We start from the raw sequence: 23,313 nt of genomic DNA on the forward strand, positions 1-23,313 counted from the left end.
CTCTCTCAGCGAGGTGCTTTGAAGGGGCCCCAGAGAGGATACATACAGCAAGCAGGGAAAGTTTTGCTGTTCAGGATAGGGCCCTTTTTGGCCAAAAGATTGGTAGAAAATCAGTAATAGCTGCTTGTACACCATCCTTCTTTGAGTCTATGATTCAACGCCTCCCTCCCATGGGAAGGGCAGGGGATGGCTCTGCCTGGAGGGAACAGCCCCTGGAAGAGGCTTGTGGGGCAGTTTCCAAGGCCAGGGCTGCCCTAGCTCAAGGACGATGAAGGCCTAGAGGCACTTTGTGTCAGGAAATGATGGAAAATACATGTGTCAGGAAATGAATGTGAACCAGTGTGTGCCCTGGTGGCCAAGAAGGACAATGGGACCAGGTCTATATCAGCAACAGCATGGCCATTGGGACCAGGGAAGGGATTGACGCCTGTACTTGGCACTGGTGGGCCACACCTCACGGGCTGTGTCCAGCTCTGGAACCTTCACTTCACCAGCACTGGAAGACTGGAACGGGTCCAGAGGATGGCAACAGAGCCAGGGCAGGGTCTGGAGCACAGGTCTGGGGAGGAGCAGCTGAGGGAGCTGTGGGGCTCAGCGTGGGGATAAGGGGCACTCAAGGGGGACCTTCCTGCTCTCCACAAGTCCCTGTGACAGGAGGTGCAGCCAGGTGGGAGTCAGTGACCCGACAACCAGCAACAGGACAAGAAGACATGGCCTGAAGCTGGACCAGAGGAGGTTTAGGCTGGGCATTAGGAAGAATTCCTTCCCAAAAAAATGTCATCAGACATTGGAATGGGCTGCCCAGGGAGGTGGTGGAATCACCATTCCTGGTGGTGTTAAAGGAAAAGCTAGATGTGACACTTAGCGCTATACCAAAAATCACACTAGGAAAAGCCAGTGTACATGATGGAGACAGAAGAGCCCAATAAAGGGGGAGAGTCCACTGGGGCACATGCCTATGGGATTTTGTCTCTAGAGCTTTCGGAGGGCACAGCCTCCTTTTATCCCAAACTCCTGGCCACATGTTGTCCTCTTCCTTTCCCCATCAGCTGGGGCAGTAGGCAGGTACAGCCTTTCCCAACTGGCTACCCCATATCCCATTCTCCCCCTTGAAGCTGTAATTTTACCCCAAAGTTCAGAAACTCAGGCTTGTGCATTTATCTGTTTCAGGAGTCAAACTGTCTGGGTTCTGTAACAAACCTGTGGCTTGAAGTGGGTAGAAACACTAAGACATATCTCGAAGATGCTGACACCCATACCCCTGTTAGAAACAGACACCCTCACCCAGGGAATGGCTCGGAAAGATGCGAGAACACATCCCCCCCATCAGTGTCACTGTCTGTTTGACGTGTTGGGGCTCGGTCACAGGTTGGATTCGATGATCACAGAGGTCTTTTCCAACGTAAATGATTGTGTGCTTGAGATGGAGGCTTAGTGAGGGGGAACCAAGTGCCGCCTGCTCTGAGGGCGAGGGCCAGGAGCAGAGCCCGTCCCTGCGGGGCTGTGGGGGCTGTCGGTGCTGTGGGGGCTGTGGGTGCTGTGGGTGCTGTGGGTGCTGTGGGTGCTGTGGGTGCTGTGGGTGCTGCCGGTGCTGTGGGTGGTGCTGTGGGTGCTGTCGTGGGTGCTGTGGGTGCTGCCACCCCTCAGCCCCCCCATTTTACCCGCGGGCCGAGGGCGGCCGCCGCGAAATGGCGCCGCCATCACGTGCCCGCCGCCCGCGGCCTCGCGCGGCGCCTGCGCTGGGGCGGCGGCGGCGGCTCCGCCCTCGGCGTGTCCCGGGCGCGGCGGGCTGAGCGCGGTGCTGGCCCCGCTCTGCTGGCCCTGCTCTGGCCCTGCTCCGCGCCTCCGCCCGGCCTCACGCTGCGAGGGAGCCGCGCACCGGCGGCGGTGAGTGGCGGCGCGGCCGCGGGGACCGGCCTGTGCGTGGCGGCCGGGGGAGGGGGGGAGGACAGGCCAGGCCGCGGGGGCAGCCCGGGGTGCGGAGACTGTCTGACTGACTGACTGACTGACTGTCTGTCTGTCTGACTGACTGACTGACTGTCTGTCTGTCTGTCTGACGGACTGATGGACCAACCGTCTTAAATTCTCCCCGAGCGCCCAGCCTCGTGAGGGGCTCGCTGTGCGCTGCCCTGGGTTTGTGCCATCCCCGGAGCTCTCCCCGAGCTGCGGCAGCGCGGTGCCCGCCAGCTGATTTTCCCCGGTAAAGAGCTGCAGTGGCTTGTTAAAGTCGGATAGGAAGGTTTCAAGATAACCTATGGAAGTGACAATTGTTTTTCATTCCTGCCGTGGGTGTGTAGGTGAACCCTCAAGAGAGCTTTTCTAAAGAGCTGTGCGGCTTCAGATGTGTCATTGAGTAAAGCGAGGGGTCTTGGGGGTTGGGCAAGGCGGGGATGACTTCCTTCTAAAAATAATGCATCTGTAGAAACCCAATATCTATATTTCACCACCGAAATGGCACTAAAAGGGGCAGTGCATTTCTGTTTCTTCAGTTAATATTAATGCAAGCATTAATGTATTCAGCAGAATGTGGTTATTTTTAGAACTCTGAGGGTTTGTCATAAACATACTAAAAATGTGGTAAATCCCTTGAGTCAGAGGATCAGTTTTGAGAAAAATAAGGACTGATTAAAAAAAACTAAATAATCCTCTTCAGAAGCAAAACCGCCACCCATTAAAAGTCTGATATGCCCTAGATGAAGAAAAAGCTTAATCTCTGAGCTCATCATCCTGAAGGACTAGATCTTCTGAGAATTAGGCTTAAAATGTGTTTTTTACCTATGTTTTGCACCATACTCAGTGGTTGAATTTGTGGTGGCAGCAGTTTTCCAGGGCTGCCTGCCCTGTGCTGCTCCTGTTCCCCAGACAGACTCTGAATTCCGAGAGCCTTAACGTGGTGAGGGGGTGGCCTCGGGTGCTGTCACTGAAATGCCATTTCTTTAAAGACACTGATTAATGGGACCAGTATTTCAGCCGCGTAAGGCAGGTCCGTAAACACTGGTTTCCAGATGTTAGAAAGTTAAAGCTTAATTATAAAGATGCTTGCTTTATGCCAGAATGTTTCCAAGCTTGGTTATTTGGAAGGTTTTTTATTTTTCAAGGACTCAATTTTTGCTGCATTTATGTTTGGTTGCTACTGTTTCTGATTTTAGAATCCTGATTTTATGGTGTTCTGTTAATTCCTGTTGAGTCCCAGGGTTAAGAACTGGAAGGGAAATCTAGAAATCAGAGGAAACAGTTACTGCTTTGTGGCTTGAATCTGTGATATGTTTGGTTACAGTAATAAACCTTTTCTTTGAACTGATGATGTAGCCTGGGAAGTAGCGAACAGCCAGTGAAGGCTTGTTTAACAGAGCCACTGCTGACCACTTTTCAAATCCCCCACCAAGCCCCCATGCCACGGGAGAGGTTTTAATGTCTTAACTTTAGCTTAATTTAACCAGCTCTGTTGGCAAGATAAGTTGCAGAAACAGTTAATTAACTTGATTTTTTTTCAGAATCCTGTTGGCTTTAGTGTATTTGAGGTAGTTTGAGTTGGATAACATGCAGCTGTCAAAATACTGATCACAGGTAGAGTGATGGGGGGCATGCACCAATTTTTGATACTTTGCTTATACAAATGAGGATTTTAATAGATTTGGTGAATCTCAGCAGTTATCAAAGTGTTTCACTTCAATGACTGTGTTGCTGCTGTTCATCTTTGATAATCATTTGGATAACTACCTTAGATAACAATTTACTGTTGTTTGCATAACAGCAATATTTGATTGCATCTCTGATAACTGTAATATATTATTATATACATTTCTGCTTACATGAGCTAAGATTTACGTTGCTTTGGATGGTACTTTTGGCCTTAGACACTCAGATGTACATTAGATATACACCTGATCATGTTTTTATTGCTAACAGTCACTTCCAGGAACTTTTTTTTTTAATGTATTATTTAAAATCTATTATCTGCTAGTTCTTACCTGCAGTGTAAAAGTATGAACTTCCTTCTCTTCTGAGGAGTCTTGGGACAGGTCTGTTCAAGAGTAGCTCTCTTCCTCAGGGGTGCTCTTGGTTATTTGGCTGTTACAGGTAACCTGTCCCATCTCTGTGAAATTCAGAAGCCTGCTGAGCATTGTAGATAATCTTTATTGACTACCTATATTTGATACAATTATTAATATAAAAGGATATTATTGTCCTTTCCTTGATTTTCAGATGTCAGTTTACTGTTAGTAATTACTTTTGCCTGTGGCCACGTGAGGAGTGTTGGGAAGAATACTGAAATCCTGAGTTCAGAGCAGGTGGAAGGGTACTCATCCCCCACCCCCGGATGGGATATGTAAAAGCAATGTAAACAACACAAGATTATCACAGCAAAGATGTCAGGGTTTTGTTGTGTTTTTATTATTTTTTTGGTGATGTTCCTGGGGGTAAAGCTTTGAATGATTACACGTGATAGAAAACTCTGAAACACAAACTCACCTGTAATGTGATATTAAAATAATGTGGAGGGAGGCAAGAGACCTTTAATCTGAACCCCTTGCTGCAGTGCCTTGTGATGCACGTTCCCAGGTGGCCCGGGCTGTCACCTGGAGCTCATAAACAGGGAGGTGGCTGCGGGCTGGTGTTTGTTGTTGTCGGGAGCAGCTCCTGCCGTGTGACTGCAGCCAGGCCTGGCAGGTGCTGGGAGGGCTGTGCACGTTTGTGCTGGGAGGCTGAGCCGTGTGGCCTCTGTGTTCATCACACCCTTCCCCAGGCCATTGGACAGCCTTGCCACAGAAGGGAAGCACACAGGAAAAAACATTTGGGTGGGTGGGTTTTTTTTCTCTGTTTTTCATTACTCTTAGATTACTTTCATAGCTGCAGTGTTGTTTACCAAGATTCACTAGTAGTGATAATGATAATGCAAATACTGAATAACTTGCTGTTTCCATTGTACTGTTGACCAAGAAATGTAAATGCAGTTGCAACATTTGTTTCCCATCACTTTTATCCTTAATCTGACCTCATGTTTCTTTCAGTGATAATATTTGCATTGTGGGATAAGCTGCCTTGTTCTGAGATGATCCCCTCAAGCTCCTTTACAAAAACAATAATATTTATAAATTGATGTCAATGTATTTCCCCATCATTTTTGCATTGGATGTAATATGAAATCTTTTTTTTTTTTTTTTCCCAAAACTAATGCAGGTTTTTGTGGCATTTTATCTGGACAGGAGGGGAAAGCAGACAGATGCATGTGAGTGCCCCATGGCTGCAGCTGCCTCAGTTCACTCATTTATTGCCTATTGTAACTTGGAAGAATTCTTTAGGTAAGAAAGTTGCTTCAAAATATGTGGTTTTTAAACTTAATGCACTTCTCTGTTGAATCTTTAAATTGCATCTCAGTGTTTTGTGCTCTCAGTTATAATGTTATTTAAGCATGCTGTTTATGTGTGGCATTATAAACCTTTTATTTGTTAGACAGTGACAGTACTTACGAAAATGAATTCTATGTGCTGTGCAGATTCTGCTCACTTCACAGGAGAGAGAAAGAACACGTGATACTTGTAGACTGTGCAATACAATGCCACCATAAATGACAGATTTCTTCAGGTGCCACCCACAGAGTTACTGATGAATATCAGCTTTCTCTTTATAGACAAGCATGACTACCCAGCTCTAAATTTTCTGGTGTGTGAACTGAGCAGCAGCATTACTTGCACAGATTGCAGCACTTGAGTTTGATTTTGTGTGGAAGATGGGGGCTGCTTCTCATGTATTCATAAGTAATGTATACTACACCTTTGTTAAGCTTGGAGCAGTAAAGCTGATATTAATTAATTTAATTAATTAAAAATAGTTTTTGTAAAGATGATAGGATCTGGGAGAATCTAAAGTCTTGTCCCATTTTTAAAGAAAAATAGAGAAGTTCAGCATTGGAAGGTTTCTAAAGATGATATTACTGGTTGAACACAATACCTGGTAAATACCTTCTGTTTCTAAAAGCTGTCATGATTTAGTGAGGTGGAGGTTACTGTTCTTGTAGCATTCCATTAAAGCATCTTCAGATAATGTAAAATTGATAACTGGATATATGGGAGGTTTGGGTCTGTTTTCTTGTAGTGCACCAAAATACTCTGTCATACTAAGACACAGGATAGTTTTTTCATTAGTATGTGTGAGGATATTTGTACATTATTAATATATTTTTTTCCAGATACAGTGTAATTAGCCACAATTGTTTGTTTACTGTCAAGATTATCATGGTGCAATAAGCATACTTTTGGAGTAAAAGTGAGTAAAGTTGAAAGTCAAGAGTCTTTAAATGTCAAAGTATCAGAGGTCCTGTCTTTAAGTATAACTTTTGACTCACATGGTTTTGGTAGAGGGTAGTCTGAAAAAAAAACCATTTGTTATCAAGGTTTGTTCTTTGGGTAATACTCAAGAATTCAGAGGTGTATCTGTGTTGCAAGAGTGCTTATGTGACTAAAACTGTAGATAATGCAAAAGCTATTTTTTGCCAACAATTGCACCTTCCCCTTAGTTAAATGGTATTTTTCAGATAATATTTGGTAAAACAAATGTGTTGCATTCTGTTGCTCTGCTTCCACATCTGCCCTCAGAGCAATGGGTTCTGTTTGTCTCAGTCTTTGTTCCAGAATTGATGTTAGTCCTGTCTGTGGGCTTCCCAGACACTGCAGAACAGTTTTTCTTTGATTGGTGGCTTCACAGGTCGGTTCATCTTCTGGGACCCATCCCTGCCTTCTGGTTAAGGAATCCATGCACACATACAGGATGATTCAACAGTGGGATGGATGTTCAGATACCAGAAAGGTGCTGGTAACTTGACAGGAACCTCCACATTCTTTGGAGGTAGGGTTGTGTGTGTGTGTGTGTGTAAACCTCTCATTTGAATGCTGCCTGGGTTATATCACATGGGACTGTCATTTAGCCAACTTCAGTTGTGCTTTAAAATATATACTGTTCATAAGGATTCAGAATGAAATAAGAATTCTTACTTTTGCAGTAAATACTGGGGCTTCATGTTAGTTAAAAATGTTACAATGCATTACCAGTGGAACCTTTTTCTGGCTTTGCATCCCACACTGAGTAATAGGAATTCATTTTGTTGGATAGAAAGGACTGTAGTGCTGTGGAGACAGCAGTTTCTAAAGGCTGTAGCAACAAGAACAAGTTCTGGCCAAATTCCAGCAGGCAGAGCATAGATGCTGTGTATATCAGCAATACCTTGCTGCATCTCTTCCTGCATCTGGAGTGCTGCTTCTGGCCTGTAGTTTGACCTGTGGTTTAGGGAAATGCCCTTTCTGGTTGGTCTCAGATGTCAGAGCTTCCCTGTGGGAGCCAAATCAGCACCCATGAAGTTCAAGTAAGTTTCAAGTAGGATAGGAGAAATTTCCATTTTTATCAGAAACCTATCATTAACCAAGATGTTGCAGATCTGCATGAGGGTAGCAATAGCAAGGAGAAGCTTCTCAAACAATAGCATGTGTTCAATTTCATTTTTTTGTTAATGACTTTTGTTTTAGTAAACAGCCAAGTCTGTAATTCTTTTCGGATAGGGAGGAAGAAAAACAAGCAATAGGTATATTTGACTCAAAAGGCATTTAGCCTTTGCTAAATTTAGCAATGCTGTGATCAACTGTGAGAGAGAGTTTTGTAATGGTTAATTACTACATCCAGACTTAATGGTTTGGAGTGCCCATTTGTTGTGGGACTTAAAGTAATCTAAAGTCATAAAACATGGTTGTGTAGATGATAACTTGATGGTCTAATAGCAAAATGTTTATTCATGCTGAGCCTGCATCTTCATTGCAGTAGTGACACTGTTAGTATAAGCCATGTGTTTACTCAGAGAAGAAAAACTATATTTTCATATAATTTAAAGAGTGTTGCTGGGTTATCTGTCTGTATATATTGCTGATTCCAATCACTAATGGAAATTTAAATAGACTGTGTGAATATGTATAACAACTGCTAAAATAAATTCTTTGGTGATTGAGATAATTTGTTAGGAAGTCAAGCAGTAGTGAAACTGGTCGTATGAAAAGCCCTTAATAAACTGGCTACATTTTTTCTTTCCAGTTTCTCAAAGAATACACATGTTTTCTTTTCATAAAAATGAAGTTTATCAGACACTCGTGAGCCAAACAGATCAGGTTTTATAGGTTGGGGAAAATGCCAGGTAAATTTTTGATAGGATAGTATGTATTTTGGCAGCTGTTTTTGCAATACACAGATTTGTGGGGTTTTGGGTTTTTTTTCCTTCCGTTCCCCCTCCCCTCCATAATGAAGATACTATGGAAAATTTTCAGTTCAGAAAAAGCAAGCTGTGGGGGTTGCCATGGAAGTTTGTTCAGTAAAAATAGATATATGCTCTGTTCTTTCTCGAAAAATGCATACTTGCTTTGAAAATACTCACTTCACACAGGTTGGGAAGAGAGAAGGTCTGGATGAACATCTGGTTAGTGGGACATTTGAGAAGGGGCCTCAACTTCTACTAAAATGAAGTGGCAAAGCCAGTTGTTGAAAATTGACTGAACAATAGAATTCAGTCTAGAATGGACTTGGTTAGGTTGCACTGCTTCAGCCTGTGACAGCAGAGCTTTTTTCTTATGCTGCTTTTCTGAGCTCTGGCTCGTCAGGCAGACGTCCCTTGCTGAAGTAGATCTGTGCAGTTTGCTCATTTCCAAGGTCACTGTCTTTTTCCTGCTGAAAAACAGCATGTGAACTCAGTTACTTTGCCCTGCTTTGAAAAGTGACCTCTGAGATTTTTACTGTTAGTTGTTCAGACACTTTCCTCTGTTTGGCTTTTATTTGGAAAAAAACAAACTGAGGAAGGTGGGCAAAACTTTTCAGTCTGACTCTTCTGAACGTTCCAGGTTTATCTGTGTTTCAAAAAGGAGTTTATGAATTAGGTTTTTTAGTTGATAAACCTTTTTTAGATATAATGAATAGATTCCATAGTTTCTCAACTGAATTTAAATTTAATCAATTTTCTACTTCTAAGTTAAATTGCTGTTAAATACTTCTTGATCCCTACAAAATTCTTTCTGTACTATGAAATATTCTACTACATGAAACTGTACTTGGTAAAGTAACAAGTCCAAGTTCTCCAGATTCAATCCAAGTTGTACAAAATAAAAGGTAGTGAGGGAGAAGGTCCTTGACAACATCTGTGCACTGGACATTGACATACGGATATACTTATTTTCAAAATAACATGCTGTATTTAAATTTTTTTAACTTGTTATTGCATACTGTGTTTCCACTGGCCTTTCTCCCTTCCTCCCCTGATGTTCTGTGTTTTTCTAGAGACCTGTTGTACGTGAGACCTCTCAGGAACCTGTGCAGTTTGAATACATTGGATTGTTACATTCTGAAACTTTCACCATGAAGAGAGCTGGGCAGAAGGTGGTGGCTGGAACTGAAGCTCCTGGAACATCACAGACAAGCAAAAAACAGAAAACGAATTTATATGGCTCAGGGTTTGGGGAATCTGACCTGTGCACCTCGATGGACTGGGGCAGCCTTCCACACCACGTGATTCTGCGTGTTTTTCAGTTCCTGACTTTAGTGGATCGAGCCAGGGCATCTTCTGTTTGTCGAAGGTGGAATGAAGTTTTTCACATCCCAGATCTCTGGAGGAGATTTGAATTTGAACTTAGCCAGCCAGCCACTTCTTATTTAAAGTCTACGCATCCGGATCTCATTCAGCAGATTATCAAGAGGCACGCTGACCATCTGCAGTACGTCAGCTTCAAGGCAAGCTGTGGATGAGCTGTGGGTCAGTGTCACGTCACTGAGCACAGGGGATGCAGCTGTTCTGTGTCAGCTGCCTTAAGGGTTGTACCTGGCATGTCTTATGTCTCAAAATGCAACTACTGCAACATTTTATTCCCACATGTGCAGACAGCTTTATCCCATTTTCTACACTCTAACCTCTGCAGAGTAAAGAAATAGTGAATGTTGTGCAAAACAGAGGTTGAAGGTGAGGCAAAATAAGAGATTTGTTCAAAGTTATTCTTCAGGCTTACAAATTTTGAATCAGTTCATTATTTAAGATATATCACAGTGTATTGTAGCACCAGTACTGTTACAGTATTGCAGTAACATGAGGTTGTTTGAAGACAAGACTTAGATTTAAGGTATGTATTCATACTAGAATTACCCAGCAGTGACACTCAGGAAGATTTTCTAATAGTAACTTCCCTGAACTCTTTCTGGTCTTGAAATTTTCAGTCAATGTTGCACTTTGTGCCTGTGATGATTGCATTTGGGAGCTGAGTAGATCTGGAGCCTGCAGTCTTGAGTATCCATGGTGCTGTTTTCTAAATGATACTGCAGAATGACTTCACTATTTTTAAATTGCTTTTATAGGTTGATAGTAGCACTGAGTCAGCAGAAGCAGCCTGTGACATCCTTTCTCAGTTGGTGAACTGTTCTATCAAGACACTGGGTTTGATCTCTACAGCAAAACCAAGCTTCATGAATGTCTCTAAGGTAAAGTTCTACAAGCTGTAACTAGCATATTTTAATTCACTCTTAAACCACTTTAGATTTCTTAATGTTCTGTTCTTAAGTTGATGGTAATTTTAATGAAACAGTCTCTGGTTACTTTGAAGTAACAGAGGAATTACTTTCTGGAAAGTAAAGACTTTCTTTTTTTTCTGCAGAAAAACTCCACATACTTCAGGCTCAACACTGTGTCCAGTTATCCCTGTAGTTATCAATGTATTACAGTGAAATGATAAATCAGAGTAGATAAATAATGAGTGTAAGGTTAATTTTGTCACATGCAGCAGCATGTTTTTAAACAAAGATCCCCTCTGTTTATATTGAAATAATCCTTTGTTACATGAAAAACAGGATCCATGGGAAGTGTTTATTTTTGTATTTTTTGCCTATGCAGAATGTGAGGTCAAAGCACTGAAGTTTTGCTCATCTTTTCATAAGAATTTTTTTCCTTCCTCAATTTCTCTAAATAGGCTCATTTTGCATCAGCATTGACAGTAGTTTTTGTGAACTCCAAGTCATTATCATCAATCAAGATTGATGACACACCCCTTGATGATCCTTCCTTGAAGGTTCTTGTTGCTAACAACAGTGATACTCTAAAACTACTAAAAATGAGCAGCTGTCCGCATGTTTCACCTGCTGGTGAGTACTGAATGTATGTGAAAAATGGAGTCGTAAAGTATCAGTGTCATTATTGACTTAGTCTTGAGTTTGAAGTGTTGGAAGGTGAAGAATGAGGTGGTTGTTAGTGGATGAGTTGGGTTGAGGAAGGTGGGGGTGCTGCTCACTTCACTGCATTTTCTGGACTCCTTGGGATATTTTCTCATTTTCTTCAGCTCCTTTGCTACCTCTGATGATAGGCCTTGAGGCCTTCAAAAGTAGTGCAAGGATGTGATGTTCATTGCTTTACTGTGTAAGGGTAACCAAATGGGTGCTCCTTAATGTGTGCAGATTTGTAAACTTCACTCACCAGTGTTCTGTGGGAGCACCACAGAACCCCTGATCCATGAATCAGCTACTGCTTGGTGGGATAAAGGAGATTATAACAGTTGTCAGCAATTGTTTTCCAAGGTGCTGTGAGTGTGTACAAATTTCAGAAACCTGTGGTGTTTGACTCTGTTTCCAGCTTCTGGAGTGTCCTTGTGTGTCCAGATCTGGGACTGGTGACTTCCTCATTGGTCGGTGAAGGACTCACTCCTTCCAAAATACACCCTTGCTGAAAGTTCAGAGGCCTTTGCGTCCCTTCTCATTTTGCTTTCTCCCAAAACCTTAGTGCTGGGGAAGGGGAGTCTGGGTCTGGTCTATTCCTGTATTCTTTTCTGGAGTCCACAAAAGATGACTTAATCTGTGTACTTCATGTTCCAGCAGATTAGGAAAAATTAACATTATTTAGGTCTTAATTCACAGAAGGTTGTAGCTGTTAAACTGGGTGGCGGTGATTGAAATAGGGACTGGTGGCAACTTCAGCTGAATCTAACAATTTCAGTTGCTTCTTCAAAGCTGAAGAAATTGTGCATAGGGAGTGGCAAAGAGGAGATATGTAGATCCCAGATGAATGTGACTCGTGTCTTTTACCCTGAAGTGTTTATGGCCAAAACTCTGTAAAAGTTTGGGGATACCTAGAACTTGGGTAATTCATGGGGTTTGGATATAAGCATGAAAATTCAAGCCAGCTTTACAGAGAACAGCTATGCTTATATTCACTTTTCATTTTAGAGAATAAACTTTTTTGTTCCTCAGGCATTCTTTGTGTGGCCGATCAGTGTCATGGACTTAAGGAGCTGGCTTTGAACTACTACATACTAAGTGATGAACTGCTGCTGGCTCTTTCAAGTGAAAAACACGTTGATCTCGAGCACCTTCGCATTGACGTCGTGAGTGAGAATCCCGGACAAGTTCAGTTTCACACCATTAAAAAGCAAAGCTGGGATGCTCTTGTTAAACACTCCCCCAAAGTCAACATTGTGATGTATTTCTTCTTGTATGAAGATGAATTTGATGCTTTCTTCAGAGAGGAAACACCTGTTACACACTTGTACTTTGGTCGTGCAGTGAGCAAGGCAATGCTGGGTCGCATTGGCATGAACTGCCCCAGGCTGATCGAGCTGGTCGTGTGCGCCAATGGACTTCAACCTTTGGATGATGAACTGATCCAGATTGCTGAGCGCTGCAAGAACTTAACGGCCATGGGGCTGGGGGAGTGTGAAGTCACCTGCAGAGGTTTTATTGAATTTGTAAAGATGTGTGGGGGCAGGCTTACTCAGCTTTCCATCATGGAGGAGGTGCTGATTCCAGATAGTGATTACAGCTTAGATCGGCTTCATCTGGAGGTCTCCAAACACCTGGGAAGAATGTGGTTTCCTGATATGATGCCGACGTGGTAAATTCTCTGTGTGGATAAAATGGTGGCATCGGAGTGTTGCTTTCTATGCAAATAAAAAATTTAAAAATCAAATGTGAAAACTTTCTTCCAGATTTAAGTTTTTCTTCCTTGAGAAAACCTCTATTAGACTAACAGCAAAACATTCTAAAATATTAATTATATATTGAAATAGAAAATAGATTTAAGTGTACTTAACAGCTCTGAAAGTATGTCTGTGGTTTACAGGTGCTTCAAACTTCAGTGAATTTGGCCTTCTCTGAGCTTCAGTTTAAGCATTCCATTTACTTTAAAGTGGGTTTGCATTTTTGGAAGGTTTTTTTTGTGTCTTTGTTTACTCTTTTGATCTAGTCAGAAGAGAAACTATTTTCCTTTAGGAAATCTATCTGTGGAAAGCTGGTTAGAACTTTGAGTACAGTATCATTTGTCATGATGTTTTATATAGCTATTTTTTTAAATAATTCATGTTTAAATTGTAAAAGCCTGTATATTAAAATACATGATCCCGGGTTAATCAGATAAAATCTAGCTTAAATTCATGGCAGTATAATAAAATGTTAATAAGCTTATGCTTAGAAAAAATTTTCCAGCTTTAAATTGCACTTTAAGTAATTTTGTCAGATGACAAAACTAGGGAATGCATTGTACAGTATGTTGTTTTTGTCTTATGTGTTAAAAGGATGAGAAAGAGATTTTGTTAAAATTACTGATTATAAGTTTGGCTCTAGATTGATTGCTGGAGTGAATAATAAAGCACTTTGGAAACTGTCAGGACAGTAAGGAATAGCTTTGGATTTGGATTCAAGTCTTTGTAATCAAAGACTAATGTCTGAATGCTGTTCCACGCTTTCCTTGCTAAGAAATAAGATTTCATAAATGTAGCTAGTAAAAAGGAAAGATCAAATGCAATACAATTGTCTTTGATCCATTTCTATTTGGAATCAAGAATTTATAGCACTTAAAATTGTCACTTAGAGGACTAAATGGACAGTAGTAATCTCACCTGTTTCTTCCAGAGCTTTGTGTAAGCCCTGATTTCTAGAGAAAGACTTGCTGAAGGTAATCCTGAAATATTTAATTCAGGACTGTTTAAAACTTGTTGCTATTAATTGTTTTTTGAGACAGATTGTATTATATTTATTTTCTTAAAAGGGGAAAGGCATGGTGAGTTGATGTAAATTAGAGTATGTATTTTTGTGTTAACATTTTGCACACTGTAAACTTTAATGCATTGTATATAAATTTTTGCTGTAATTATTTTGGTGCCACTCTTCTTGCATCTTCCTATTGATGATAAATCTACGAGAATTTGCTGGCGGTGGTTGTCACTGTCGTGGCTTAACCCTGGCTGTCAGTTGAGCCTCTCACAGCCAGAGGGATAGGGGGGAGAATCAGGTGAAAGTGAGAAAAACACATGGCTGGATATAAAGAATTTAATAGTCACACAGGCAGCATCCCCCAAAAGGGGAATCCATTCACCACTTCCATCAGCCATGTCCAGGGAAATAGGGCTCCATCACCCATAAACACCCCACTTCCTGCACCTTCCCCAGCTCTGTAGGCTGAGCCTGATGTCATACAGGATGGAATGTCCCTCGGATCAGCTGTCCTGTCTGTGTCACCTCCCAGGCTGTGCCTCCCGGCCTCCTGCCTGCTGGGGCAGTCCAGAGCAGGGCTGGGCTCTGTGAGCACTGCTCGGCTGCAGCAAAAACATCCCAGTGCTGTCTGCAGTACAAATCCACAGCTCCATTCTAGCTCCTGGCAAGCAAATGAACTACCCCAGCCAGAACCAGTGCATTCACAGCAGAGAATAAGGGAGTTTCTCCCCCACTTCCACAAAACAACAGCTAAAGGGTTAAACCACCCTTTTCTCCTTGTTCCCAGCTGGAAGCCCAGGGATTCGAGGTAACACACCCCTGAGTCAGTAATGCTTTATTGCCTCTTGCACAGTTAAGAAGCATCTGTCTGACTGGTTAGTGGAGCCTGTGAGCTGAACACTTTCATAATCCAGGAGACTATAAATGTGAAATTGAAATATTTCCAAACAGTATTTGGTTCAATATGTGTTATTTGCTTCAAATGGAAGTGTAATAAAGTGGTTTAATCCATGCACTAGACTCATCCATCTGTTGCGCTGTGTCCTCTTGGGGTCCTCTCCTGCTAGAAGCAATGTATGAGAAAAGCCTTGGGAGAGACTGCAGAATGGCAAAGTAGCCATTGTCATTTCACTTTTGTGCCTGAAACCTGACATGCAGACTGTAAAATGGAGTGTGGACAAAGCTTGTGAATTGTTGGGAAGTCCTGGAGTCCTCCCTCTAGCCAACAGAACAATGTTAGTGTATTTATAAACACTGGTGACAGAGTTACAGTTCAGGGGGAAACTTAAAAGGCTGCTTTGAATATTGTCCCTTTCACACAGGCACTGTTTCTGTGAAGCCACGAATCACACAATCACTGAGGTTGGAAAAGACCTTTAAGGTAATCAAATGTGGCTGTCGAATGTCAGCAAGTGTCCAGTTAAATTGGCCTGCATTGATGAATGTTGGGAATAGAGTATTTATTTGTTCTTTTCCCTGATCTGAACAAATGAGGCCAGCTGGTGCTCGGGGAAGAAGCTGACAGGAATACACCTTCTCTGCCACAGGAGGGAGTGAGCACTTCACATTTTAGCTGATTTTCAGACTTGGAGAAAGCTTATAGCTAGTCATTGCTAATTTCCTGATTCTCTGGTAAATGCGAATTCCAACAAAAACTCAAATCTTTTTTTGTTTTGTGTTTTTTTGTTATCTGTTGCCATCCAACAGACACTGCTTGTGTAAGGCTCAGAGTATTGATAGGTGATAGCATGAAGTGTGCATGGGAAGAAAAACAAGTTTTGGATGCTGAGATGGATTTATTTGGAATTTACTGTGTTTCCATTTCAATCTCTTTGCCCTTTCCCCCTTTCAAGATTGCTTGTAGGATCCGAGTGGTCGCAGTTCTCAATGTGAATATGAGATGTGATCCCAGGAAATACTCTTTGCATCGGCAACATTTTCCCAAGGACTTGTCCCTTGGAAATTGCACCACTGTATCTTACGGGATGGATACAGAGTAGTTTCACACAGAACTCTGGTGAAAAAACAAGAGGGAAAACCTCAGATGACTGATGAAGCATTTGTTCTTCTGTACTACATTTCAGAAATATTAACAATATCTGTCTTGTCTTTTCCACTGAGATAGCAATAGTGGAAATAACAAAATAGCAGAAATACTGTGATCATAAAAATTAGGTAGTGGTTGGAGTGATTGACATGGTAGAAGAGGGAAGGCAAGGAGAAGGTGGGAATTTGAGCTGTAGGAAAGGGAAAAGCTTGAAGACATTCTGCAGAAGTCAGTTATTTGCATTGTAGCAGGAGCAAAAAGTTCTGTATGTAAGTGGAAGAAAACATGGCTAAACTTGGCTAACTGCAAGGTAATGCATCCTATATGAGCTCAAGGTAAATAAATGTTAAATGACAGCTATTTACCTGGTCCCCTGATCTGGACTCCATCATCAATGGCATTTCCATTGTGGAAGAATTTAATAGGCCCGGAGAGCTGGCCAGAGAAGGGAGCGTACACGGTGGCCCCATCAGCACAGATGACATCCACTGCCCGGTGCTTCCCTTTGCCATTGCGCCTGAAAACAAACACATCTTTATAGAAACCTCTGGTCAGGCCCACTGCTGCAGAGAGAGGTTAGGCAGCACGTGGTGAGATCTGGAAAAGGGCTGTTAGGACAGAAACAGTCTCAGCAAACTGGCTGAAGGATCTGAAAAGGTGTAGGTGAAGCAATGTCATGTAGGGTGATGACCTGTTGGAGAAAAATGCCTTTCTTCCAGGTCTTTAAATAAAGACCACAGAGTAATAAAACCATAGAGTCACAGAAAGGTTCGTTGTGTGAAGGTCATCAAGTCCAACTCTTCTCTTGAGTCATGAGTGTTCACAACACTAGGTCAGGTCAGGCATGGCTTAGTCTGATAAAAAGCTCCAAGCAGAGAGGTGTTATAAACAACATGGGCAGCCTAAAAGTTTCTCATGTCCAATCTAAGCCTTCAAGGCTGTAATTTTTATGTGACCTAAACAAAGTTTAATTCTTACTTCAGTGGAAATAGAACAAAACCCCACGTGTTCCAATTATATATTACCTTGGAGCTCCGTAGTATCCACAGCCATACTTATCACAGCCTCTTATCTCGTTGGTAGGGTTCCCAGCACACACTGCAGCCCAGCGCCCATCCCGTTGTGGCAATGGTGGAACAGCTTTGAAACACAGGAACACAGCACATCAAAGTTCTAGACTGTTTTATCACTTGCATGTTTGCAACTACTATGTTTAATTTACAGTTAGGTAAGAACATACTGACGTTACATCCCATGCTTCTAGTTGGATTTTTCTCCATAAAATTTGTAATCCTTTAGGAAATGTAAATTAAATGTAGGCCTAAGCTAATATTTCTACATGCTTTAAATACAAAAATTCAAAAAGAGTATCACAGGTCCTAGAGTACAAATCTACTCTTGTTCTGAATTGCATTTTCTGTTGTTAAGGTTTTTTTTACCAGGTGTTAGCAGATGAGTAGGATCAGAGTGGTCGCAGTTCTCAACGTGGATATGAGAAATAATGCCAGGATATACTTTTTGCATTGGCAGCATTTTCCCCAGTCGTTGCCCTCTGTTGATTCGGCCATGATACCGGACGGGGTGAATGCAGACGAGCTTCACACAGTAACCTGGGAGAGACGGGAGAGGAAGCGGGGTCAGGAAACATCAGCTGCATCTTCTCCTGGGGTGAGCAAGAAGCATTCTCTGCCAGCCTCTTACTGGAGAGTATTAGGATCAAGCAGAAATGTAGTCAAGGTACCAACAATGGTGAAATCAAAATTACTATATTTGTCAGGGCAAAAAGGAAAAAAGGGTGTTGGAAAATAGAGCCAGGAAAACATCCTCTCAGCAAAACTGAGGATATATTTCCGTTGCTTTATTTTTACCGTTTCCTATTTTTTGATTTGGGGTTGTTATTTTCCTGCTACCTGTTTTTCAACTCCTTTCTTCCCTCCTCTCCAAGAAAAGCATAGGAAAGGACCACATCCTGCTGGTGCTGTCTTCCAATATTTCAATGTACTAGAGAGGATGTAAGATTAATCAACATTGTGCCTGAGTTGAAGAACCACAGAAACCTCACTCAAGTAAATGAAGTGATTACTTGTGCACACCTCACAGCACACCTGCTGTTAATTACTTGCCTTCTCCCATGATCTGGACTCCATCATCAATAGCATTTCCATTATGGAAGAACCGGATGGGTCCCGAGAGCTGCCCGCTGAAGGGAGCGTACACCGTGGCTCCATCAGAGCAGATGACATCCACACCCATATGCTTTGCTTTGCTACTCTGCCTGGAGGCAGAAATACATAATTAGGGACATCTCTCAAGGTTAATGTTAAGTTTCAATTGGTCACTTAATGCAGGATGATAGCTGGAGCTTGTCTAACAAAATTTTTTTACCTGCAATGAAATTGGACAGAAGTAGCAAGTTTGAAGCATCTTTTTTGTTGTTGTTGTTGTTGTAAATTGTTCACATTAGTCTGGCCTTCTTCACAGTAGGATAAAATTTCAAATTTAAGCATTTTTTTTATTTTCCCAAGTTCATGGGATACTTCAAACTGTTAGAGAAAAGTACCATTTTATCCCCAAAAAAGTCTGTACCATGTAAAATAGAATCTTGGCTGGCATTTTATCACTTACAAATTTGGAAGCTGCATGATGAAGATAGACACTTTTAGAGTCTGGGGAGATGTCAAGAAAATGCATTCTACATATAAAAGCATTTTCTCAGCTTCCTGTAAACTGTTGCTGAGTGTTGGTTAAATTTCTGGAGTATAAGCAACAAGGGTAAATGGCACAAATCCTTGAAATACTTCCATTTCCTGTACTCTGTCTGTCATTCATGTACACTCCTGCTCCCTCACCCCTGCATCTGTTGTCAGCAGTGGCATCACTGTGCTTCTGTAAGATTGCCGAGAATATCCCAAAAATCAGTAAGAGGTCCTGCAGAGAACAGTATTCTCTCATTCTGAGTGTCAGCTCTGTGTAACTGTACTTTCTCCTGCCTGAACATTTAATTCAGGACAGCAAGGCGGCCCCGGTGGCCAGGCAGCCGTGTTACCTGTCAGCGCCGAAATTCCCGCAGCCGTATCGGTCGCAGCCGCGGATGCGGTTGGTGGGGTTCCCGCTGCAGATCTGAGCCCAGTGCCGGTGCTGCTGTTGGGGCGGGTGTGCATCCAGCTGCTTGGTGAAAACTTCACATGGAAAAGAGGAAAAACAGGAAAATTCAACCATGTTCTGAGTCCAGTGCAACAGAAAGTATTCAGGGACACAATGGGGTGTTTAAAGTGAAAGACATGAGCTCCAAGGAGTTTGTCATTTCAGAAACTGTAGTATACAACCTGCTGTATAGACTTGATCCATTTTTCCCTGATGTCTTACTTTAAGTTATATAAACCAAAAAGAAAGCAAAGCTATAGATAAAGATGTTTAAAAATAGTTTGTGAAATAAATTATTTTTACTTTCTAATGGTGCTGGGTTGATGGTTGGACTTCATGATCTTAGAGGTCTTTTCAAACCTTAATGATTTTATGATTCTTTCTGATACCTCCAACTACTTCAATATATGTCTCTTAATGCACACCTAATTCTATATTTTATAATAGTCGTAACTGTCCACATTACCATCATTCCTCATAAAACTAGAGGGAAAAAACCTCAGCATTATTTATGTTCAAGTGAATTTCAATAATTCATTATTGTCTGCCTAAACCCAGCCAAGCCCAGCTGCATTACAGCAATCTCAACTCACCAGTGGACACCAAGCTGACCAGAGTGACCAGACTGAGAGCTGCCATTTTGGGGCCGTGTCACCCGTGTTCTTTGATCCAGTCAAAGATGTTGAACAGCTGCCACCTGAGGTATTTATGTGCTTTTGAAAGCCCAAGTCCGTTGTCTTGGCCAATCAGTCTCAAGCAAAGTATTACAGCTCCAGGCAGGTGGTGTTGCCATATTGGGAACTGTGGTGGTCTGCAGGCTCTGGCAGTTGTTAAAGCTGGTTGGGAAAGATGGATAAAATAATTGGGCTCTTAATAGCAAGATATGGAAATGACCCCACATTTCAGGAAACTCTGGTTGAGCTGTTTCTTAACACCTTTTCTTCCCCTTCCTGGAGTAAGGTCACATTTAGGCCAAAAATGGTAGGAACCACAAATGTGGTTCAGAGGATTGAGCTGAAGGGAAACGGTGGTCAAAGCTCCAGAGTGGATGTCACCAATTTGTCCTTTGCTGCTCATTTCTCCCTGGGTGTTTGTGCCCACCAGAGCTTTGTGACCAAGAACACAGGAAATGTTTGTCGTTAACGAGTATTCACTTATGTGATGCTTTTGCAGTAAAACATTTCTTTTTTCTGGTTGAGCTGATATTGTAATTTATTTCACTTAAATCCATGAAGTCTGTTCACTGAAACCCTGGGTTTTTAACAGTGCAATACTTATTAAAACATCTTCAAGTTCTGAAACAACAGTTGCAAACCCACGTTGCATGGGTAAAACTGGCCTGGGTTCGGTAATTCTAGTTTTTAAAGTGATGCCTTTAGTACCTTCTTGGTTTCAGCTATTGTACTATAAATAAATTAATTGTACTTTGTGTCTCTGGTAATCCTTCAGTTTGATTTTTCAGCACTACTTACAGAAAAGTGTTAGATTTTCTTCACAGACATGTCTTGGATAATATGAAATTTAAATGAGTCATGGTGCTTTTACAAAAATTATTTGGTATTTCAAGTTACAGAAACCTCTGGACATCCAACAGATTTTATTCAGAAAAGAAACAGATGTATGTCTGCCCCACTTCTAGTTTGCAAAAGCATCTGTACATTTCGTTTTCTGAAAACCACCATGGAACAAGCAGTTGGAGACAAATTTTTCACTTGTGTTTCCAAGCTTTTCTTTACAGCCAATATTTAATCCCCAAACAATCTTTTAGCCCTCCCTGGGGTTACGACAAGTGGCTTGGCTGGTTTTATCCCTGCTGCTTTCTTCTCCATCCTGCCAGGAAGAGCTGCTGGTTTCTACACTCATAACCACCAAACAGATATTTATGTAAAAGTTATGTCCCTTCAGTCCAGTTTGGATGGGGCTTTTGTTGTAATTTGCTTCATATAATGGAGTCGTGGCTGATAAATGACACAATGTGCTGGTAAGGGCTCTCAGTGGGCATTCAGGGTTTGGGAGTGCTGCTTATCCCCGAACTGAAAGATGGGATGTGCGGCTTTGTATGATCCTTGCCAGAAACAACATTCATTCTTACTCTCCTTCATTTGACACAAGCTCTCTGCAAAGCCTCTCAGCTCTCCTTAACAGCAGGAGTCAGCAGGGGAGGTGGTATGGGTGGCATTTTAAATGAGCATTTCATAGCAGAGAGGTTGTAAAGTGTTTCTGGGCTTGGCTAGCTCAGTACTGGCTGCTGGAAGCTTTTTCCCTACTGCAATCAAAACCATTTAAAAATAAAGATTTTTTTTCAGAGGATGCCTGGCCATTCCCATTTGAGGGGTGTCCAGTGGGATTTCTGCAATAATGATCTCTCTGAACTAGATTTTATTTGTGATTTATTTCAGTTTGCAGTGGGAGAATTTTAAATACCTCATTAGATAACTTTAGCCTGGGGCAGACATGCCTTGAAAAACTGATTTTTATAGACTCCTGTGAACTCACATGCTCAAATTTTACCAAGGAAAGAATTGCAGAACTTCAATCTGCTCTACAAAGTCTGGTGAAGGAAAGGATTAGTGTAAAGCCAGCCAAGCTGGTAGGCTCAGGAAGGGGAGGTGTTACAGATGCACAGACACTGAAGAAGGTTTTGCTTGAGTCCTGTTTTGCAGTCTGGTGCTTTGTAAAATGGCTCTAAGCTGCCTGCTCTTTGCAATTTTTTCCCATCTCTCCTGAGTGCAGGGCTGACTCCAAATTGCTCATAACTGTGAGCATTTATTTTTATTTCTTCTCTGTAAGAGATCCTAACAACATTGTATCTTGCTCTGGTCTTTCAAAAACACATCAAAATGCCATTGCTACTGCAATGTATTTAATGCACTTGTGGTAAAGTACTCCTAATAAAACAGCTTTCAAGTGTAGGATGATGCATTTGGGATGTCTCGGTGCCTTGCCCATCTTTCCTGGGTGAGCTGGCAGGCGCAGACCTCTCACCTGGGGCATGAGGAAGTTCAGTGCTGAAGCTGGAGGGATTCTTGTGCTGGGCTCCAGCTGTTGGTTTAACCGTTGGTAAGTGCAGTTGTGAAAGACACGAATTGGCCACTTAGCACCCAGTAACAGAAGGATATGGAACAACCCCTGGCATTGCACAGCCCTGGGAGCTGCAGTTGCACCATTTCCTTCCCTGTAGTGGCAAGGGGGCATGAAGATGGAGGGGAGCCAGGTGGGTTGAACTGGGAAATGCTGATTCCTTTCTTTTGCACAGGGTGTGAGGTCCCCATTTTCCCCTTTAGTGTCAGTAGTAACTTAAGTGGCTGTGTAAGAAAACCCTTCAAGGTCTTCTGATGGACTAATCAATTGCTCAGCAGGAAAACAGGAGTGTTCGGGCTGATATCACTGAATCACAGAATAACAGACTGGTTTGGTTTGGAAGGGAACTCAAAAACCATCTTGTTCCAACGCCCTGCCATGGGCAGGGACACCTTCCACTATCCCAGGTTGCCCCAGGCTCCATCCAGCCTGGCCTTGGACACTTCCAGGGATGGGGCAGCCACAGCTTCTCTGGGCAGCCTGTGCCAGGGGCTCACTGCCCTCACAGGGAAGAATTGCTTCCCAGTATCCCATCTCACCCTGCCCTCTGGCAGTGGGAGCCATTCTCCTTTGTCCTGCCACTCCAGGCCCTTGTCCAAAGTCCCTCCCCAGCTCTCCTGGAGTCCCTTTAGGAAGGGGCTCTCAGGTGTCCCCAGAGCCTTGTGTTCTCCAGGTGAGCACCCCCAGCTCTCCCAGCTCGGCTGCAGAGCAGAGGGGCTCCAGCTCTCAGAGTATTTCCAGGGCCTCCTCTGGTCTTGCTCCAGCACCTGCAGGTCCTTCTGCTGCTGAGAACCCCAACAGACAGAGAAGGAGATAAGCCTGATGCTGTCCTGAAGAAATCCCTCCTTTGCTGTTCAGCCTTTCCAAGATACCCTGATTCTGCTGTATAAATGATGTCATATTTCAGCAGGGCAAACTAACAGTTACCAGGGCTTTGGGCTGGTACCTGCCATGCATGTGTACATAAACCTTGCAAACCTTAGACTAGTCCCCCTAAAATTATTAATTATCTTAACATTATCTCTTCATAAATAAAGTTCCATAGTAGAAGAATG

At 42.5% G+C, this 23,313-nt stretch overlaps 2 protein-coding genes across 3 annotated transcripts; one reads left to right on the top strand and one right to left on the bottom strand.

Moving 5' to 3' along the window:
* Nucleotides 1–1,749: 1,749 nt before the first annotated feature.
* FBXL21P (F-box and leucine rich repeat protein 21) lies at nucleotides 1,750–14,998 on the top strand. 2 transcript variants are annotated; one of them, XM_030283781.4, is made up of 7 exons: nucleotides 1,750–1,887; nucleotides 5,182–5,303; nucleotides 6,706–6,846; nucleotides 9,307–9,756; nucleotides 10,372–10,494; nucleotides 10,980–11,151; nucleotides 12,250–14,998. In XM_030283781.4, exons 4-7 carry the CDS (start codon nucleotides 9,385–9,387, stop codon nucleotides 12,891–12,893), a joined length of 1,311 nt encoding a protein of 436 aa, XP_030139641.1. In that variant the 5' UTR covers nucleotides 1,750–1,887; nucleotides 5,182–5,303; nucleotides 6,706–6,846; nucleotides 9,307–9,384; the 3' UTR covers nucleotides 12,894–14,998. The 2 variants fall into 2 exon arrangements, with proteins under 2 accessions (XP_030139641.1, XP_030139642.1); XM_030283782.4 differs by having other exon boundaries at nucleotides 5,208–5,303.
* Nucleotides 14,999–15,762: 764 nt separating this feature from the next.
* LECT2 (leukocyte cell derived chemotaxin 2) lies at nucleotides 15,763–19,876 on the bottom strand. The gene is made up of 7 exons (XM_002187338.7): nucleotides 19,771–19,876; nucleotides 19,080–19,212; nucleotides 18,157–18,308; nucleotides 17,473–17,643; nucleotides 17,059–17,173; nucleotides 16,399–16,550; nucleotides 15,763–16,000 (listed from the first exon to the last, which is right to left on the bottom strand). The coding sequence occupies exons 1-7, from the start codon at nucleotides 19,814–19,816 to the stop codon at nucleotides 15,810–15,812; spliced, it is 960 nt and encodes a 319-aa protein (XP_002187374.4). The 5' UTR covers nucleotides 19,817–19,876; the 3' UTR covers nucleotides 15,763–15,809.
* Between the last annotated feature and the right edge of the window lie 3,437 nt (nucleotides 19,877–23,313).

The sequence above is a fragment of the Taeniopygia guttata genome, chromosome 13 (assembly GCF_048771995.1).
Source record: "Taeniopygia guttata chromosome 13, bTaeGut7.mat, whole genome shotgun sequence".
Lineage (NCBI taxonomy): Eukaryota > Metazoa > Chordata > Aves > Passeriformes > Estrildidae > Taeniopygia > Taeniopygia guttata.

Excerpts from the sequence above, each read along its gene's own strand:
- FBXL21P (XM_030283781.4), top strand. The coding sequence starts at position 9,385 with ATGAAGAGAGCTGGGCAGAAGGTGGTGGCTGGAACTGAAGCTCCTGGA. Across the intron at positions 9,757-10,371 it reads TGCAGTACGTCAGCTTCAAG|GTTGATAGTAGCACTGAGTC; the intron begins GCAAGCTGTGGA and ends TTGCTTTTATAG. Across the intron at positions 10,495-10,979 it reads GCTTCATGAATGTCTCTAAG|GCTCATTTTGCATCAGCATT; the intron begins GTAAAGTTCTAC and ends TTCTCTAAATAG.
- LECT2 (XM_002187338.7), bottom strand. The coding sequence starts at position 19,816 with ATGGCAGCTCTCAGTCTGGTCACTCTGGTCAGCTTGGTGTCCACTG. Across the intron at positions 19,213-19,770 it reads GGTCAGCTTGGTGTCCACTG|TTTTCACCAAGCAGCTGGAT; the intron begins GTGAGTTGAGAT and ends TTCCATGTGAAG. Across the intron at positions 17,644-18,156 it reads AGTCCAGATCATGGGAGAAG|GTTACTGTGTGAAGCTCGTC; the intron begins GCAAGTAATTAA and ends CGTCTCTCCCAG.